This window comes from Cnephaeus nilssonii, assembly GCF_951640355.1.
Source record: "Cnephaeus nilssonii genome assembly, chromosome: 3".
NCBI lineage: Eukaryota > Metazoa > Chordata > Mammalia > Chiroptera > Vespertilionidae > Cnephaeus > Cnephaeus nilssonii.
In genome coordinates this window covers 28760086-28781564 of record NC_137074.1, presented here as the reverse complement: position 1 = coordinate 28781564, position 21479 = coordinate 28760086, and the positions used below count along the sequence as shown (strand labels likewise).

The window sequence follows — 21479 nt, the reverse complement described above, 5'->3', positions numbered from 1 at the left end:
CTCTTTACAAGCCAGATTTCTGTGGAACCTTTTATAAGATACTAGAGGCCCGGTGCATGAAAATTCTTGCACTGGAGGAGGGGGCCCTCAGCCCGACCTGCCCCCTCTCACAGTCCAGGAGCCTTCAGGGGCGGAAGGCGACCCGGCAATCAGGGGAAGGTGACGCCCCATCACACCTCTGCTGCTGCCATTGCCGGCAGCACAAGCCTCGGCCGGCCCTGGTTACCTGAGCCTTGGGAGACCCTGAGCGGTTGGGCAGCTGCCATCCAAGGCTTGCCTGCACCTCAGGCCGGCCCTGGGTGGCTGGGGGGGCTGAGGGGACTGGGGGACTCTGGAGGCAGGCGCGCGGAGCGGCCAGGCCTGCCTGGGGGTGGGCCCGGCCTTGCCACGCACCTGCCGCCGTGGCAGGGCTGAGGGGACTGGGTGCCACCATCTTGTGGCTGTGGAGTGCCACCATCTTTGAGGGCGTGGCAGTTAATTAACATATTTCCTCCTTATTGGCTGTGGACGCCGCCACCTTTGAGGGCAGGGCAGTCAATTAGCATATTCCCTCCTTATTGGCTGTGGCCGCCGCTATCTTTGAGGACACCAATTAGCATATTCCCTCCTTATTGGCTGTGGGTGCCGCCATCTTTGAGGGCGGGGCAGTCAATTAGCATATTTTCTCCTTATTGGCTGTGAGTGCCGCCATCTTTGAGACAGCGTGAGGGTCAATAGCATATTCCCTCTTTATTAGATAGGATGTTGCCTGTTTTCATATCCTATCTAATAAAAGAGTAATATGCAAATTGACCATCATACCAAGACACAAGATGGCTGCCACAAGATGGCCAGCAGGGGAGGGCAGTTGTGGGCAGTTAGGGGGGACCAGGCCAGCAGAGGAGGGCAGTTGGGGGAGACCAAGCCTGCAGGGGAGGGCAGTTGGGGGGGACCAGGCCTGCAGGGGAGGGCAGTTAGGGGGGGGCCAGGCCTGCAGGGGAGGGCAGTTGGGGGTACCAGGCCTGCAGGGGAGGGCAGTTGGGGGGGACCAGGCCTGCAGGGGAGGATAGTTTAGGGGGACCCAGCCTGCAGGGGAGGGCAGTTGGGGGAGGGGGACCAGGCCAGCAGGTGAGGGCAGTTGGGAGCCAGCAGTCCTGGATTGTGAGAAGGATGTCCGACCGCCCGTTTAGGCCTGATCTCAGTGGGATCAGGCCTAAACGGGCGGTCGGACATCCCTCAAGGGGTCCCAGATTGGAGAGGGTGCAGGCTGGGCTGAGGGACACCCCCCCTCCCATGCACAAATTTTGTGCACCGGGCCTCTAGTTTTGAAATAAAAAGTTGTCTTTGGGAGTTTGGATGAAGCTGGGATTGCTGGGCTGGTTTGAAGGAGAAGCCAGTGGTAGTTCAGCTCCCTCTGCCCCGGTCATGGGTGTTCTCTGGGTTCAGGTTTATTCAATATAAAAACCTCTTAGGGATTGCTACTGAAGTACTAGATTTTAGGTTGTTTCATCTTTGCTGGCATTCCTAGATAACTTATGAAAATTAAATATCTTTTATGTTTGCTTCAAGCACATACATTATGAAAAGTATGTGCATAAATTCATAGTCCCATTATAAAACTGTGTGCTTTTGCATATTTTAGCCCTTCTCAAGGGCATTCTTGTACATCCTTGCATTAATTCTGGGTGACCAGAAACCTAACCCTCTTTCTCTCTCATGCTTTATTCCCTGAAATACTGTGATGCTGTTCAGCTGAAATTTGACTACTAGATAAGAAGAATAATACTGTACAGGGTCTATTTATATACATCCAATTTTAGAATAATTTTTGCTTCTATTACTGTGAGTCCTTAAGTTTCTAATATATATATATATAATTTTATATGTATTTTTTGCTTTATGGAGTGCAGCATTTTTATGGGACCAGAGGGTATTGTTTCCTCTCAGCTTACAAAGAGATTATGTTTAAAAATCTGTTGACTCAGCATGTCATTATGCCACCCCAGCTTCCCTAACCTTTGGTGATCTCTAATGGTCTTCTTACTGTTTTACCTGTTTTAGCCTCTTCCTACAACCTGAATTTATTGATTGTAAGCTTTTCCTAATAGTAAATCCTACACTTCAGTGTCTCCCAAGGTGCCTGGAACACTACTGGGTTGTAATCTGGGCTGTAATATAATAGCTATGAGCAGCTAAGAGAAGAATCCTTTCATGAGGAGTGAATAGATTTCATCTCATAATAATGATTATTAGTGGCTCACCACTTGAAAGCATGCCAGAAAGGAGCTAAATGAAGCTATATGGAGAAATATAGCTTAAGTCAGCTAATATAATACTTGTTCAAAAAGCCAAATCTCAATTAGATTGTGTCACGAGCGAAAGCCTGGGTATAGTTTTATCCAAAATAGAAAAGGCAGTTAAGCACCAATTCAAATCATAGTTAAAATTTACATTTAAATGACTTTGTCAACTGTATGCATAGCAAACTTAAAAATAACACTGGTGCGAACTATTATAGGAACTTTATTGTACAATAAAAAAAATACTTCAATTGCCACCTTGTAGAAAAATACCTAATCAGACCGATCTTTGGTCTCTCAGCATTCTGAGAGCTATATTTCAGGACTACTCTTTAACTACGGCTAATCTTATGAGCCTATACATCAACAGATAAATTTATGTTTAATCTCTATTCTTTTATTGTTTATTCTCTGGGTTATGTGATACTAATTAGTTAGCAAGTGTGCAAATTCAGCTGAAAAATGCTGGGACATAAAGGATGGCAGGCAAATGAGGAAAAGAATGAAATATTTTCTTTCTTTAAAAAAAATCTTTGTTGTTGAAAGTATTACATATGTCTCCCTTTTTCCCCATTGACCCCTTCTAGCCCAGCCTTGCCCCCCGCCCCAGACCTTCACCACCCTATTGTCTGTGTCCATGGGTTATGCATATATGCACACAAGTCCTTTGGTAGATCTCTTCCCACCCAGCCACCCTCACCCTGCCTTCCCTCTGAGATTCCACAGTCTGCTCCATGCTCCTATGCCTCTGGATCTATTTTGTTCATCAGTTTATTTTGTTTATTAGATTCCACATGTGAGTGAGATCATGCGATACTTCTTTTTCTCTGACTGGCTTACTTTGCTTAGCACAATACTCTCCAGGTCCCTCCATGCTGTCTCAAAAGGTAAGAGATCCTTCCTTTTTACTGCTGCAAAGTATTCCGGGGGTGTGTATATAGCCCACAGCCTTTTTTATTCACTCATCTACTGATGGGCACTTGGGTTGTTTCCAGATATTAGCTATTGTAAATTGTGCTGCTATGAACACAGGGGTATTTCTGATTTCTTAGGCTATATAGTCCTAGAAGTGGGATCACTAGGTCAAATGGCAGTTCCATATGTAATTTTCTGAGGAAACTTCATACTGTTTTTCACAATGGCTGCTCCACTCTGAAATATTTTCTAAATGCCCTCATTCATTTAACAAGATTATTGAATACTACTGGGGAATTAGGAACTGGGGGATTGGGACTGACGTGGTAGTGAGGTTTTGGGATATAGGAGAAAAGGAAAAAAGAGATAACCAATCCCATCCTTCAAGGCATATATAGTGTTCGTTCGTTCGTTCATTCATCCATCCATTATCTATTGAATGCTTACAATTTGCTGGGGATACAGTGGTGAAATAAACCAGAAGTTCTTGCCCTCACTGAGCTTATATTCTAGTGGGATAGAAGGGCAATAAGTAAGACAGATCAGTAAAAAAATATTCCAGAGTGTTAAGTGCTAAGGAGATAAATAAAATAGGAAGGGAGATTGGACGTGTTGAGGGTGGGAATCAGGTTGCAGTTTTAGATAGGTTGTCCAGGAGGAACTTGGTGAGAAGGTAAAGACCTGAAGGAGAGGTGGGGGAGATAAGAGATCAATCAAAGGACTTGTATGCATGCATATAAGCATAACCAATGGATGCAAAACTCTGGGGGGTGAGGGCATATATGGGAGTGGGGTGGGGGGGCAATGGTAAGATATGTACACATATAATACCTTAATAAAAAAATTGAAAAAAAAAAAAAAAGACCTGAAGGAGGCGGGGAGGCCAGCTGCACAGGTATCTGGAGCAGGAGCAGTGGAAGCCCCTGGAAGAGGCAGTCCGAGGTGCTGAGGCGAAAGCGGGCCTGGCTTCTGGCAGGACCAGGGAGGCTGCTGGGGCTGGAGCAGGATGAACACTCGGGCGAAGCCCTGAGAGGGCTAGGTCACTGGTTAATGAGAGCCATTGGAAGGTTCTGCCCCCGGGCTTGGAACGTGACTATGTAATTTAGTAAAGGGAGTGAACCATAAAAAGCCTTAATTAATAATTAAATTCAGCTATAAATTGTCAAGCCGACTGGAAAGGTGGAGTTGTTCTGGGAGATGTACAGCTGGGATTGAGTGAGAAGTAAAAGCTGAATTTAAGGGTCTAGGAGTGGTGTGTGAGGGGTTATGGAGACGGATGCAGCTTATGTGAGATGTTAGGAAGATGGACTCAGAAATCAGGGAGATTTTATGGGAAGAGTCTGGTGGGGAGACACTGAAGACAGCCCTGGCCAATCACAGGGCTGGAGGCAGGATCCAGGGAGGTCCTCAAAACGGTATTAGCCGTCTCCCTTCTTTTGTCTTTCACTTATTTTATGTCGGTTGTTTTCTAAGGAGATCTGTATTCCTTCTTAGACTTCTTATGAGGCAAATACGAAAGAAAGAAGAAAGGATAATTGGAAAACTCTGTGATGTTGTCTTCATGCTAATGACCAACTCATTCTAGAGGGAAGGGGGGTGGATAGGTGGCCGGCCTTCCCCTCACTTCTGGAAGTTAGAACACAACCCAAAACTGGTTCTGGACTGGAATAAATAGCTACGATTTTAGGCCTGCAGAACAAGACCTCAAAGTACTATATTGATTTCAGTTTATTTTCCTTTCTATCATCTCTCTTGCTATCCTCCTTAAAAATCTCACCCACAGTGACCAAAAGCACAAATTCGTTCATTATAATTTTTATTATATGTCAAATGATAAAGTTACTTGCAGATCTTAATATTTTCACAAGTTGAATTGTGTGACTTTCATATCAAGCCTCAGTTGTTGTTTTTTAAAAATAAAGATAAAACCGTACGTTATTGTCAGGACTGAAAGCAAAATTCCGTGGGCTGTTGCTTCTCCCAGAGAAACATGGCTCTTTCTCTGGCTTAAGGTGTTAAAACACTTAGCGGTGTTTCCTGTCTAATTTGAGTGTTGCTTTCTAATTCTGATTTGGAGCAGTTTACCCGAAATGTCACGGATATGTATTTTACCCGTACGTGGATGTATACTAAGCTAATTTCTCTGTGACTTGCAGAGGGAAGTCAAAGTTAAAATGGAAAATTGCTGTAGGAAGCTGATATGTTTTCACACTCTTGAAGGCTTTACAATGGAATAAAACCTCTTTCCATTCTCAGCTGCCCGGAAAATATTAACCTCCTTTTCAGTAAGCAGGTGATGAGTAGTATGGACTTTCCTCTTTTTCCCTCGAGTTCTCATGATTCAAATCCTGTCCCTGTTACAGTGTTATTCTGCACTAAGGTCTTCAGTGCCCAGATGGAACGCTGGTGTTTTTATACTTAGTTTTCCTTAAACTTGTTTGGTGCTGTGAGAATATTCACTATATACCATTTTTGTTACAAAGGTTCTAGCAGTATTAGTTCATCTTGACGGATGTCCTTGACTTCAGAGTATAAATAGAAAAATAGAGATAGGTGACAAGGATTGATTAGCGATCCTCCTTCTAAGCGAAACTATAAACCTGTCTGGATAAATCACTAGCTCGAAAGCCTGGAGAATGCATTTTAAAAGAAATAAGGGTAGTGTGTGTTTATATGTGTGTGTGTGTTTAATTGATAGGGAAATTTTCTAGAAGAGCTGCAAGGGCACAAAGATTCTGTCTGGTTTTACTGTCCTTCAATTTTTATTTAAAATATTGGTTTGTGCCCTAACCGGTTTGGCTCAGTGGATAGAGCGTCGGCCTGCGAACTGAAGGGTCCCAGGTTCGATTCCGGTCAAGGGCATGTACCTTGGTTGCGGGCACATCCCCAGTGAGGGGTGTGCAGGAGGCAGGTGATCGATGTTTCTCTCTCATCTATGTTTCTAGCTCTATCCCTCTCCCTTCCTCTCTCTCTACAAAATCAATAAAATATATTTAAAATAAATAAATAATAAATAATTGGTTTGTGAGTTTTACTAAGCTATTAGAATGATTATTTACTTTATCTTTCTTTTAAGTGGAATTAAAAAATTTGTTTAAGAAAACTAAAATCAAGATCTTTTCAAATATATATATATATATATATATATATATATATATGTATATATGTATATATTTATTTTATTTTACTTTGTTATTATTAGACTTTAATTTTAGTATTGAGAGGACCCATTTGATTTCCTCTCAGGCACTTTTAAGTCATCATAGCAGATAAGTGAAAAAATATTTTAGTATTTTTTGGTATTTACCCCATGCTTGGGCAGTGTTCTAAGCACTTGACATATATTAACTCATTTAATCCTGACATCCGTCCAAAGAGACAGGTACTGTTATTACCACCACACACCATATAAAGAAACTGAAGTACAAAGCTCAGTAACTTGCCCCTTAAGGAATGGATCTGGGGTCTGAATTCAGACTCCAGAGTCTATGCTCTCAACCATTATATTACCGCCTGCCTCTTTCCCTCTCCCCTTCTTTCTAGAATTCCAATTCCAAGGATTAATTTTCACTCTCACTGCCTTTTACCTCATGTGGATTCCTCGGCTCCCAATTTGGGGTTCCTTTTCGGCCTGTTTTTCTTTCTCTGGCCTGATGAAGAACCCGCGCTTCAACTTCCCACCAGCCACTACTGCTTTCTCACCTTCTTCCTTGGGGATTGTCTCCAACTCTCAAACCATTTTTGCATTCTTAAGTCATATTACATCAGGACTAGAAGCTGGTGCTACAATAATGGCTTGACCAGTTCTGAGTAAGATAATATTAATTAATAGTTAATTACCGCATGGTTTCTATGTATATCCTCTATTCCTGTTTAGCACATCCTTTTTTTCTACTACATTTACAAAAACACATTCTCTTGCCTTAGTTCTTGTTGTGACGCCATTTTTTAATTTATTTTTTTGTATTTATGAATATGTCTTAGATGTCCCAAGACCTTTGTCTTTGGACTGAAATCCACAAACATGGTCTCCTCTTTGTGGACATCATAGAGCATCTCTTCAGGTGATTTATGCAAGTTCATAACTGTGTATCCTAGGATCTTCTGGCTCTTGAGACACACGGCTGTTCATATGTTGAGTGTATAAATTCCCATTGAGCGTAAAGCTGTCAGAGACAGTTGTGTGATTCAGGATGACAAATGGGTACTGTGGATCAGCTCTTGGCACGTTATCTTCCTGACTGCGTTGCAGGGAAGAGGATAAAGAAAAGAATGGAGCCCCATCTCCCACCGCCCCACACCCAGTGCCCTCACCCCATCCCCCACACTCCCTCTCTGTTTAATGTAATCTACTCCTCTCTTATTGAAGATGAAATCATACCCATGAGTTTTCTGCTTCCCAAGACAAAGATAATGATTACCGAGTCCCATACAGCATTGAGTTTGCAATAGTGAGTTTATAGTAATCGCTGCTGTATATTAAACAAAGAAGGATTTCTCAGGATTGAAATTTATGAATGCAGCTTCCCCCCCTCTGTCCTTCCTCTTCCGTGATATTTACTATATAGAGTCTGAGATGGCTGGGGATGGGTGGTGAGCAGTCCCCTCATATATGTGTTCTTGACAATACTGCAGGTTGGTTTTGTTTTGTTTTGTTTTTTAATTATGGGTGTTTCTAAGCTGAAATTGTTAGCCCCTAAGGGACCTGGCACCCTCAGGAGCCCCTGGGCCAGAAACCCCGGCTGCCTCTTCAGTTCCATTGGAGCAAGGTCTTGACTACTTTGCCTGTTTCTTTCTTTGAAAGGAGTGCACATGCTTGCTGAAATCGTCTGTAATATGTCCAATTAGTGCACCAAAATTCCCTTTTCACCGGCCCATTTATGTTCTTGGGACCTTCTACCCAGAAGGAACTTTGGCCAGTGGACTGGAGTTGAGGGTGTGTTTTCCTTCTGGCTGGGGAGCTTAGGTATTCCCGTGGCATCCCATCCTTGCCTCTGTCATGTTATATCATGACAGCACTGTAATCCGTCTCTTTCCCTGTAAGTTTCCCCGACCTGACTGAAATGTTCCAAGGCTATGAGCCTGCAGTTCAGGGCTTGGCTTTAGTTGTTGTTATAAAATAGCACTGATCTTTGTTCCCCCTGCTTCATCCCAAACATCATGCAAGATGGTACTGTTGGTATCGATCCAAGGAAACGCTTGTTAATAGGATCCTAGAAATCGATGAGAGATTTAAATACAGATATGTCTGAACAAACGTGATTTCTCAACAATGGACTTGCAGCCAAGCATTTTGGAGTGCAACTACCTTTAGTCTGATTTCATACCTCTGTGCCTTTCTCCCTGTGGTGTCTTCCAGAAGTGCCTTTGACCTGGGCTGCTTCGTCTCTCTCTTCACTCTCAAAGCAGCCAAGAGATCACCTCCTCTGAGAAGCCTCCCCTCACCCTTCACCCCTCTCCCATCCAGAGCTCATCCCTGTCTTCCTCTGGGTGTAAATTTACTTTTATCATGCCACATGTATTTAGCTCTAATTATTTACAAATTACCCGACCCATTTCCCATGTTAGACTGCGCATCTTGGGGCCAAGGCCCATGTCTATTCATTTTGCGTTTCTACTGATAACGTGGTTTCAGGTACATAGTAGGGGCTAAGTAAATGCGGAGTTGTGTTAGATTCCTTTATAAGAGCACAGGAGTCGGGTGGTGAATAGAATAGGAACTCGGATGGAGAAAAGGATTGCCACAGGGGTTATTGTAATGACCAGTGGAGGGCTGAGGGTGAGGAGAAAGACGAGATTGGGGCAGGCATGCTATCAGAGATGACACCATACAGGTTTGGGTGGTGTGGACAGAGGTGTTAGCAGAGGTGTGAGTAGAAGTAGGGGCTGTGGTAGTTGTAGATGGACCCCTGGGAATTGGACGTTAATATGAGATGACAAGACGGGATACGTGGTATGGAGAGAAGGTGGAGGACCCAGGAGCTGATGGCCATGTTGGAGGTTGGACAGCAGTAGCTGGTAACTGGCAGCTGTGACAGTGGGGAAAGGGTGGGAAGAGACAGGAAATTCCTCCAGCGGCAAGAGATTGTAGCAGGTGTGTGTGGGGGCGTTGCTGTGACCCTGGCAGCTTCGGACGGCCAGTTGTGTTGGACAGGTGTATAAGCTGTTCCTGGTCGGTCAGCGATTAATGATTAAATTGTATCTTAGGTATTTGTGGGGAGCTGGGGCTGGTAAAAGAACCAACTGACAGGCTTGGCTTCGCTTGCCAGGGGATGAGATCACTTGTGACCATAATGCTGAACAAACAGGAATCAAATGGTAAATCCGAAATTTCATTTATCCTCTCCTTCCCGTCATTGCCTGTTCAAACCACTCTGTGGGGTTGCATTTCAATCCCCAGATGAAATCTGTGCCTGACTTAGTTTCTTCTTAGCTTCTTTCAGATTAAAAAAAAATCTTTCTTATGTTATAATTATGTAGTGTAATAAGTATTGCTACATCAGTAATCACATTACAATCTATAAATGTATCAGGGTAACACTGCTGTCTACCTAGAACTTAACCAGTGTGACACATCACATTTATTCAATAAAAATAAACTTTCAGTAACTTTTATCCATAGACACAGTCTAGGCTTAGTAAGTATCTGGTCTAGTCCCGTGTGACACCGTATGACATTCATGCAGAGGTAAACCCTCTCCCTCTCTAGCAGCTCCGTTTTGCTGGAGTGTGAAGCCCGTATCTGGGAAGAAAGTTCTGATGGATGTCTTCTCCCCGGTTGTCCTCTAACACCTCTGCTCTTCCTCTCCTACTCACCAGGCAAACCCTGGTGTAGGCAGGGGTGAGAGAGTGCAGGAAGGTCACAGCATGACATTGCTCTGCCATTCATTTCTTCTGGCCAAGGCAGCTCTGAGCCTGACTTGTTCTTTTGTGGGCAGTTCTGTAGGTTCTTTGGAATGTCCGTCCCTCTTTCATTTCTGCGGCTCTTTCACCTATGTTTTCCCTGATGTGGGGACGTACACCTTCTTTCTCATTCCACGGGTGTGCTGCTGAGGTTTTCTCACCTGCACACAGCAACCTGAATTCGAATTCAGATCACGTTGGCTTGGTAGTGCTGATGGGATATCTATGTGGAAACACCCTATTAGGAAATACTCAAGTGCTTAAGAGAGAGGCAGGAGTTAGAAGTACACATGTGCGGTGAATGCTATGCAGATGGTGGTTGAAGTCATGAGAGTGGACATGGTTGCCCAGGAAGAGACATGGAACTTCACAGAGATGCTCATTTTAGAAGCAGGACAAGGAAAAGGAGCTGGCAGAGGTGGCCACAGCCCCTTCGGAGTACTGGTTCTATAACGGGGCACACTATACAGGGGTCAGCCCAGAATTATGTTGATTATTGCATCTATTTTTTACCCAAAATGTGGAAATTATACATACATACATTTTTATTTTCATGTTTCCTGCTATCTTAAAAAATGATATTAATTTTACTTTAGAATTCTTTTTCTTTGAAAATAAAATTTAACTCTTTTTCCCCCCAGTTGTGTATGAACACAGATCAAGATTAGAAAAATCCTTGCAAAAGGAAAGACTTGAACATAAGAAAGCAAAGGAAGGTAAATAATGAAACGTCATGTATTTGCTTTACTATTTTTTTTGCTAAGAAATTGATATTAACTCAAAGTCAGTTTTATAGGTAGACAGAGATGTCAAGCAATTTGCTGTGCCTTGTACACTAAAATAATTTCTGCTCAAGACTGGATTTAGAATCTTTCAGTGTGTGCCACCTTGAGGTAGTTCATATATTGGTTATATATACCATTTCAGAAATAAACAGCTTTCTATTTGAATATTATACACATAGGTTACTAATACCTGGAACTTTTATCTACAAACATCCGGAAAATAACAGTATGTATTGTCCAGAATATAACAAATTTTATATATACATAGACGCGCGCATATATATATATATATATATATGTATATAAAAATTTATAACATAATAAATTGATCACATTGTATGATATCTTTTCAGTTATGAACCTGTTTTTATCTTGTGAGGGCTTTTATTGGACAGCTGATTGGTTCATTTAGAAAAAAAATAACACTTAGCACAGATATTAGGCAAATGCTATGATTTTTATCATAATTTTGGTATAAAGCATAGGCTTTATACAGCTTGTGATTTAAAGTTACCTGCTTTTTTATGTTTATTCACATTTTGTGATAAATCTTGAGATTGAAATTAGGCGTCCTGTATAATTAACTCCGTGGGTAGAAGGAGGGAGAACACCGGAGGGCAGTATTGATTAGGATGTTTTGGTGACCCTTGGATTAAGCCTGTGTGAAGAATAGGAGTTTAACAGCATTCAGATGCTTTGATCGGATTTGGATTTTTCTTGTCTTCAAATGCAGAGTGATTTTACAGGGCCATCTAGTGGATAATATGCTTTAGGAGCTTGAAAGATGGTATTCTCTTCAGGGCCTGAGTGATTTCAGTGCCATCTAGTGGGTAGCAGTAAATCACCTCTGTCTTTAGGTGTGCTGCTTGTTTTTTTCCACTTTAATTTAAAGGCTGGTTAATTACAGAGTGTGCATTTTAAATGCACTTTTAATCAGTTGGTTATAATGCAGATATTGTTGGTGCTAGATTTACAGCTTTAAGGTGAAGAGGAAAAATATGTAATAGTTTTTTAACTTTTTCTAAAGTATGGAGAGGCAAAATAAAGTATATATAACTCACCAAGTAGATTGTTTTAAACCTAGAACTTTTTTTTGTAAGCCTGAGTAAAGTTTGCCTTTATTCTTTTAGATGTTTAAAAATTTCACAAAGAATGAACTTACTCTCTATTTCTTCCATTTTGTATTTTCTAGATTTTCTTGTTTATAAGTTAGAAGCACAAGAAACACTAAATAAAGGAAGGGTAAGTTGTCTTTTTAGTTTTCATTTCATGAAATTTAGGAGAGGAAATTGTTGCAAAAGCTTTTTCTCTGTTGATCATTAGTATTGTAGGGCTGAAATATATATATATATATTTTTTTGGCCACCAAACATATTTAAGAGGGAGACTTTAAAAATTGTTCTTTTAAAACCTATCTTTGCTTGTCGCAATATTTATGATAGCAATGCATTGGGAATAGCTTAATCTTCAATAATAAAAAATTATTTTTATTCATTTATTTGTTCATTTGTTTCGCATCTTTCTTTCCTATAGAATGTAATATTTATTTTGGTTTGCATTTGCACAGACATTACTGTGCAATGTCTAACACGGACTGTGGTGCTCCTGTGTACCCACGTGCTCTTCACTCTCAAAGCTAACCCGGAGATCACCACCTCCGAGAAGTCTTCCCTCGCCTCTCTCCCATCCAGAGCTCATCCACACACATTTGTCGAATGCATAAATGAATACAAATGATATTGGCCTTAAAAAGTTTTCAAGTCCAAATTAACTGGAAAAAAACTAGCCTTTCTTTTACTCTAAAAGAAAAAAGTAAGCTTTAGTTGAGTAAAACATTCGTGTTTTGAGGTCTTAAAACTGAGAAGAGTCAGTTCGTTGGGTAGCTGGGAGGCTATTACTTGCTTTAAAAGCTCTGACCCAAACTGTGTGCATTCTGTTTTGCATTTTATACTGTAACTAGAGGCCCGGTGCACAAAATTTGTGCACTTGGGGGGGGGGGTCCTCATCCCGGTCTGTGCCCTCTCACAGTTTGGGACCCCTTGGGGGATGTTCGTCTGCTGGCTTAGGCCCAATCCCCAAGCCAGCAGGCGGACACCCCTCTCGCAGTCTGGGGCTCTTGCAATCCAGGACCCCTCACTCCTTACTGCCCACCTACAGTGGAGGCAGGAGAGGTTCCCACTACCACCGCTGCACTCGCCAGCTGTGAGCCCGGCTTCTGGCTGAGCGGTGCTCCCCCTGTGGGAGCGCACTGACCACCAGGGGCCAGTTCCTGCATTTAGCGTCTGCCCCCTGGTGGTCAGTGTGCGTCATAGCGACCGGTCCTTCTGCCTGTTGTTCTGCCGTTCAGTCGATTTGCATATTAGGGTTTTATTATATAGGATGTCACTGTAACTTAAAATAAAGTAGTAAAGCAATGAAATAAAATGAGAAAGCAAAAATGCAGTTTATTTTAGAAGCTGTACAAACTATGAGCTGGGAAATGATTGAGAGCATGTCCTTGTACGGGCCATGCCGTAAGCCAGGAGTGTGGCGTGTGAGGTATGACACAACATGGGAGAGAAAACCCTCAGATGTCTTGTGTACTGGCTGGTCATGGCTCCCAGGACAGTGGACGTGTGTGAGACCCGCATGTGAAGGTGTCCCACTGGGATCCAGTGATCTGCTCCTGGAACATGGACCCGCTGTAGGCTCAGGCTCAGGTTTCAGCCCTGGCTCTGCTCCTGAAGGAAACGTTGGCCCTTGGTCTGCTCCTTATCCTTTCTAATTCTCACTCTGTGCAATGGAGTCTCACTGGGATAAAGCAGTGGATGCAGAACTTCTTGCCCACTGAAGCTCAGGGAAGGAAAGCAGGTTGTCTCTCCCCTCCCGTGAGCCAAGCTAAGCTTGTGAGACCTGGTCCTTGCTGGTTCAGCCCCACCTGCCCCTGGAGCCCCGGCACAATGTATGATTATCTGTCTTGGGACAAGCTCCTCCGTGCACCTGGGCCTGAGCTCTTCTGGATGAGAGAGTGGAAGTCTTCTCCAAGCTGCTATTTTATGATTCCATGTCCTCTTGTCATTACTATAACCTAGCAAACTTGTGGAATGTTAAAACGTTATTTCTGCTATTATATTAAGGAGATGGCCTCAGAGACATCCTGGTTCAAGTGTAAATTCATTTTAGCTTACACAAGCGAAATAAAGGCAATTCTTCCGTTAAGACTTTTAAGCTGTGTTTAGTAAAAGAGCCAGATTTTTTAAATCTTTGTGTTAACTATTTTCTTTTCAATTTACAGCAAGATTCCAATAGTAGATACAGTGCATTGAATGTGCAGCATCAGATGTTGAAAGTGAGTAATTTAATGTTGTTCTTTGGGAATGAGTGGAAGGATTAATTAAGTAACTTAAGTGATTAAGGGCAGTTACAGAAAGTTGATTTCTAATATAATATGGTATATTAAAGTTATATTTGGCTCAAAATGATATGTAAGTATAATGCCCCATCATATTTTCACCTTTTTACAAAGAACATATTTAATTTATTATACATTTTCTTACAAATCAGACTCTCTGGTCAACTACTATTTTTGTTTTTCTCTTTATTCTTCAAGTCTTTTTGTTTGTTTAATTTTTCATGGTGGTTTCTCTTAGATATTTTCTTTATTTAGACACACTGCAGGCAGTAAACTATTCAAATGCCTCATTTGTGCCACTAATATTTAAAAAGTCTTTTTACCGACCTCTTTGAGAGAGAGAAACATCGATTGGCTGCCACCCATATGCACCCGGACCAGGGATTGAACTGCAAACTAGGTATGTGTTCTAACCGGGAGTTGAACCCACAGCCTTTTTGGTGTATGGGACTTTGCTCCAACCACCTGAGCCACCCAGCCAGGGCAGTAGGGCAAGTACTTTTTTTGAAACCAGAATCTTTTCTATTATCAAGAAAGCAGTTCCTGAATTACAGCAGATAACCTTTCACATGAAGCATTTGGAGACTGTAGAATTTATGTGGATTGTCATTATAGCGTAGTATTATAATGAGGGGTAAGATAAATAAGAATAATTCAGTATATAATCAATTAATGCTTCCCCAAAAGGGAAGAATCTTTTTTTCTCCCTTCTTTAAACTGGCTTACCAGGAAGGCTGAAAATCAAAGAAGGGAAATAAAAAATGGTTTTAGGAAAAGAACAGATTGAAAGAGGAAGTCTAGAATATCCACAGAGGGTTAGTTTTTCCATTAGCTTTACCTTGTTTCCAGAGTAATTTGAGTGTCTGGGAATTTCCCCATATCCCTCCCTTCTCCATCTCTCATGCTAACTTCTAAGTTCTTATTGTTTCCATTGATGTTAAAAATTAGGAAGAATATTATTTTTGGCCATGATCCCAAACTCATTATTTGAAATGTAAGGGAAACGGAGGTGAGCTGCTCAAATTAAAAGCAACCTGAGGAACATGAAACCTTCATTCGTTCTTACTTTCTTGCAAGAGAAAGACTATGTTGTTGGGAAATAGACTCTTTTTATAATTTAGACAATCTACATTTTTACTCCAAGTCTCATTTTTGCAGAGTCAGCACGAGGAGCTAAAGAAACAGCACAGCGACTTGGAAGAGGAACACCGCAAGCAGGGAGAAGACTTCAGCAGGACGTTTAATGACCATAAGCAGAAATACCTGCAGCTGCAGCAGGAGAAAGAGCAGGAACTTTCTAAGCTGAAAGGTATTTGGAAATCTGCTTCGCCAGTTCATATGGAAATAAGTGCTCATAGCAGTGTTGCAATAGAACAACAGACTTTTGATTTATTTCTTGTTTGCATGGTGGTTGGTTTATCTGTATTAAGTGGTCCTTTCCTAGCCACTTGCTTCTTTGTAACATTCCACATTTATCCTTATCTCTTTGGTTTGTTGAGGGAAGCAGAGAATAGTTAGTGTTTTTCAGTGGGCACCTTGGCCAAATTGGGTAAGACAGTTCTTGCGCGTATGTGTTGCAAGACATTTGGCATCTCTGACCTCAACCCACAAACTGCCATCCATCCGTGCTCCCCAGTCCTTGCAATGATCAAAAGTTGTGATGGTGAAGCATTTCTTAAAATCTTCAAGGGGAAGAAAGACTTATGAGTGGTGGCTCATAGTAGCTTGCCATAGCTCAGGCTCTTAGAGTCCGCCTGCCCCGGTGAACTTGGCCCCTTCAGTCACTAGCTGTGTGACCAGGGCCAGTTGAGAAATCACCACCAGCTTCATTGTCCTCATCTGTAAAACCGGGATGCTCATACACAGTATCAGCCTCGTAGGGTTGATGTGAGGATTAAATAATTTATGAAAAGCTCCTAGAACAGGTATTGGTCTGTGGTAAACCTTCAGTACAAATAATTGCCATCAACATCAGCATCAGGTATTTTCGTAGTAATATGGACAAAATGTGTCACTTCTCCAAGTACTTGTGAGTTTTGGAAATGAGAAGTAGCACATTCAGTGATTAATAAATATTAAATAATATTAAATTTAAGTAAACTACTTAAATAAGTTCAAAGTGTGAACAATGGTTTAAAAAATACATGGTATCTCCAAAAACAGTGGTGAAATCTGCGTAAGGTGTATAGTCTAGTTCAGTGGTCGGCAAACTCATTAGTCAACAGAGCCAAATATCAACAGTCCAACGATTGAAATTTCTTTTGAGAGCCAAATTTTTTAAACTTAAACTTCTTCTAATGCCACTTCTTCAAAATAGACTTGCCCAGGCCGTGGTATTTTGTGAAAGAGCCACACTCAAGAGGCCAAAGAGCCGCATGTGGCTCGCGAGCCGCAGTTTGCCGACCACTGGTCTAGTTAATTGTACTTGTGCCAAACAATTTCTTGGTGTTTGGAGTAGTACACTACATTTATATACAGTGTGATCATTGAGAGAGGTGGGTGATGGATACCTTGGACCTCTCTGTGTTTTTTTTCTTTTAATATTTTTTATTGATTTTAGAGAGGAAGGGAGAGGGCAAGAGAGAGATAGAAACATCAATGATCAGAGAGAATCAATGATCAGAGAGAATCAATGATCAGAGAGAATCATTGATTGATTGATTGACTGTCTCGTGCACGCCCCACACTGGGGATCAAACCTACAAGCCAGGCATGTGCCCTGACCGGGAATTGAACCATGACCTCCTGGTTCATAGGTCAATGCTCAACCACTGAGCCATGCCGGCCGGGCAGACCTCTCTGTGCTTTTTTATGCAACATTTTGTCTATAAGTATTTCAAAATAATGTTTCAAAAAAAGGCTCGTAGGAGGAATTAAGTAGCCACTGAGGCAAATTACAAAGGTTCAAGGTGGTCTTATAGTTGGGCTGGGTGTCAGCAGATGATTCCCTCGAGGTGTAGACATGTAGGAGCTTTGGCTTGTTGGTGATGCAGCTGGTGGTGAGGGGTCATTAAGATAACAAAACAGCAATGCATCTATTTGACAGACCTGGAGCAGTTACTATCTGTTGCTACGGTTACAGTGCAGATGCAAGAAAAAAGGGTCCTCGCGCTTTCTGTCTGTCTGATTGTGGCAGCCAAGATTGAATGGGGGAATACAAAATAATAATAATGATGATAATAATAATCCTATATAATAAAAGCCTAATATGCAAATCGACTGAATGGTGGAAAGACCAGCAGAACAACCAGTCACTATGATGCACATTGACCACCAGGAGGCAGATGCTCAATGCAGGAGCTGCCCCCTGGTGGTCAGTGTGCTCCCACAGGGGAAGCGCCAGTCAGCCAGAAGCTGGGCTCACGGCTGGTGAGCACAGCAGCGGTGGCGGGAGCCTCTCCCGCTTCCATGGCAGTGCTAAAGAGCAGCGAGCCAAGCAGTAAGGAGCAGCGAGCAGGCAGGCGGTAAGGAGCGAGTGTTCCCGGACTGAAAGAGAGTGCAGGCCAGGCTAAGGAACTCACACACTACCACCCCCACCCCACAGTGCACAAATTTCATGCACCGGGCCTCTAGTGTCTCTCTCTCTCTCTATATATATATATATGTGTGTGTGTGTGTGTGTGTGTGTGTGTGTGTATATATTTCTATATATATATATATACATATATATACACACACATATATATATACATATATATAAAAGGCTAATATGCAAAGTGTCCCCACTGGAGTTCGACCGGGAGACTGGGAGTTCTATCACTCGCTATGATGTGTGCTGACCACCAGAGTGTGGTGCGGAACGAAGGAAGGCTCTGGCCAGCAGCCGGCAGCAGGGGAAGGGAGGCCCCGACCGGGAAACAGGAATGCCCCGATCAGCCCTGATCACCGGCCAGGCCTAGGGACCCTACCGGAGCATGAATTTCATGCACCGGGCCTCTAGTAATCTTATATAATAAAGAGGTAATATGCAAATTAACCCTCACACCCTCACAAGATGGCTGCCTTTGACCAGGCCAGAAGGGGGGTTAGTGAGAGATGACCAAACGACTGAATAAGCAGGCTGCGTGGGGCGACCAGGCCCGTAGGGGGTTAGTGAGAGATGACCAAACGACTGAATAAGCAGCCTGTGTGGGGCGGGCCGTGAGGGGCGACCAGGATGGCAGAGGGGGACAGTTGAGGGCAACCAAGCCGGTGGGAAGGGCAGTTGGGGGCAACCTGGCCGGCAGCGGGGGCAGTTAAGGGCGACCAGGCAAGCGGGGGGGGGGGGGGCAGTTAGGGGCGATCAGCCGGCACACAGAGACAGTGAGGGGCGATCAGGCCAGCTGGGACGGGGACAGTTAGGGGCAACCATGCAGGCAGGCAGGCGAGTGGTTAGGAGCCAGCGGTCCAAGATTGTGAGAGGGATGTCCGACTGCCGGTTTAGGCCCAATCCCCGGGATCAGGCCTAAACCGGCAGTCGGACATCCCCCAAGGGTGCAGGAGAGGGTGCAGGCTGGGCGGAGGGGACCCCCCTCCCTGTGCACAAATTTCATGCACCGGGCCTCTAGTAATAATAATAACCAATCAAATGAAGGAAGAAAGATTGAGTACAAAAGCCCTCATAGAAATAGTGTAAAGCAAGCATGTCAAACTCAAAGGCTAACAGGGCCAAATAAACAAGGTTTAAGTTTATGTGGGCCGCAAAAAACAAAAGCTTCAATTTTCATAGAAACATAGGTTTATTTCAGTAGAGACATGCTGAATACAAAGGGCTGAAATAAATGAATAACAATTAACATAAAATAATAGAACATTTTAATAAAAATTAATATTTTTTCTTGAACATTAACTTACCAGACACTGAATAACTGCACAAATTAATAAGCGTAACGCAAATAAACCTATTTTTCTTGTTCTCCGAAAGTGAAATATTTCCTGTTGCGTGTACCCAACAAGTCAGTCCAAGACTAATGACGTGGCAATCGGCTGCTAAAATATTCGCTGCTGGTATTAGTGGAGAGAAATGGTGCGCCTACGCGTAAGGCGCATAAGGGAAATGAATGCAACACGATTATAGTAATCAGTCATTAGCAAATGTTGTAGTTCGTTATTAATAATTATGTATAACAGGATATTGTAAAAATTAAGTTACAAAATTTTTATTAAAATGTTTTTTACATACCATTATATTGGCTGGGCTGCAAAAATATTCGTTGTGGGCCACATGTGGCCTGCGGGTCGCGGGGTTGACATGCTCCTACAGTAAAGGAAGAGAGAACCAGAGGACTCCCTGTCAGAAAGCACTTGCCCCGCCCTGGGAAGCCACACCTTTCAGTGTTAGGGGAAGAGACTTTGGCATAGTGGACACACTGTTTAGTGTAGTGGATACACTGAGCTAAGCTGAGTAAATATATTAAATTACACTGATAATAAATAAATAGATTCTTTAAGGAAAAAGAAATACATTTCATAGGTGCCTGACCTGTGCTTTGCACACTTTACATACCTAGATCATATATATTTTAGCAGTATCCCTAAGGGCAGGTTTTCTTATGTCTACACTGTATTTACCCCTTTCTTTGAAACAAAATCCATGTGTAGTAGTTTTAACAAATTATATATAGAAGTAAGAAATAAGAACCATGGAACATAGGAGGACACATATGTGAGTTCTGCATACTAAGATAATTGAAGCCTGAACTTCCTGGCACCCAGGACAATAGGGAAATACGGAAAGTTATAGAGGCTCTTGTTATTAGAAAGAGAGACTATCCTGATACCTTATGGGGGTGGGGAGCAACAGAGACAAAGTGAGAGCACTAGAGAGAGAGAGAGAGAGAGAGAGAGAGAGAGAGAGAGAGAGAGAACACTCTGCTACCAATTAATTTTTGGGAAAAATTTCTCAAAGAGACCTTAACCAACAGAGTGTGACAACACCCTGATGACACTGTTGTACGTAATTTTCACACCAGCAGTTTTGTTTGATTATGATCTTTGATAAAGCTTGGGATAGTAAGTTAAAGGGATAGATGCAGCTCAGTAGTGGCAAACTAAGGTGTGTAGTCCAAGTGGCCTTTGTAATCTAGAGGAGAGAATTTGGAATTCCTTGGGAGATGAGCATATAAGCTTAGATAATTATTCTTTTCATTTGCATCATCATAATAGCTGTCACTCAACAGATGTTTACCATGTGCCGGAACTAGGTGAGACTCTTCATACAATTATCTTATTTAATTCTCATAACAACCTGTGAGGCAGGCGTCGTGTTGAGCCTAATTTAACAAATGAAGAAATTGAGTCTGGCTAATACGGCAGAAGCATGGGCGCCCCTGCCATTGAGTTTATAGTCTGTAAGTGCTTTAAAAGCTAGCAAAGTGTGGGTACTTCAAGTGTGTGTAGACTGAAGTCCCATCCAGCCAGGGACATATTTACGGTCCCCTTGGATCACCAGTGATCCTGTTTTGACCTTGAGAAAATCCGTTATTCCATGTAGATGGACAAACCAATCACTGGCCACATTTCCCACCTTGTTGATCTCTTCCCCCGAACCCAGTCACAAATCCAATGCCCAGGAGATGGCAGGGACGCCTAAGGAGTGAAGATGGACAGAAAAGATGTTGAATGCTGGCGACTGGCACTTTCCTTCAGCGCCGAGTGCCACATGGGAGAGTCTGGGTTTGTCTGCAAGGGGGTGGCTGCCACTGAGGGGCAGTTCGCTCAGCATAGTCTAGTTGGCGTCTGCTGGCCCAGTATCTCCTCTTGGAACATGAATTATATGGTCAGCCTGCCACTGCCCAGCTTTCACTGAGCATTGCACATGAGAATCAGCCTAGTGTTGCCAGAGTCTTGATTTTGTAAATAGTGATGACTATTCAAATGTGGGAGATATATAAGCCAACATTGCAGTGGCAAAAAAAAATAATAGTCATTGTTGGCTGCCAATTTATAACATCTAATGTCCAGATACAGGATGTGAGAGAATTGCCAAGGAGGTAAGAGCAGTAGGTCTAGACTCTGAACGTTGCTAAGGCTGTATCCTGAATAGTAGGGCATAAGATTGGGGATGTTTTAGGACTTCACTATGATTGCTATTGTCTTATCCTGGAAAAACTTCCCTAGAACAGAGAATTTGGATCAGTCAAGTACTCAATGGTAGGAGAACAAAAATGTATTTAGAATTTTCAACAGGTAAGTGAGATTTCTCTCTGTCTCTTATTGCTTGAGTTG

At 42.6% G+C, this 21479-nt stretch overlaps 1 protein-coding gene across 2 annotated transcripts in view; it reads left to right on the top strand.

The window, feature by feature from the left end:
• The window catches only part of GOLIM4 (golgi integral membrane protein 4), a 79891-nt gene that overhangs the window by 32177 nt on the left and 26235 nt on the right, over window positions 1-21479 (top strand). For both annotated transcript variants that reach the window (XM_079766425.1, XM_079766424.1), the window contains exons 2-5: window positions 10739-10813; window positions 12075-12124; window positions 14157-14210; window positions 15432-15582. In XM_079766425.1, coding sequence (XP_079622551.1) covers window positions 10739-10813; window positions 12075-12124; window positions 14157-14210; window positions 15432-15582 — 330 coding nt within the window. The remainder of the gene's footprint in view (window positions 1-10738; window positions 10814-12074; window positions 12125-14156; window positions 14211-15431; window positions 15583-21479) is intronic.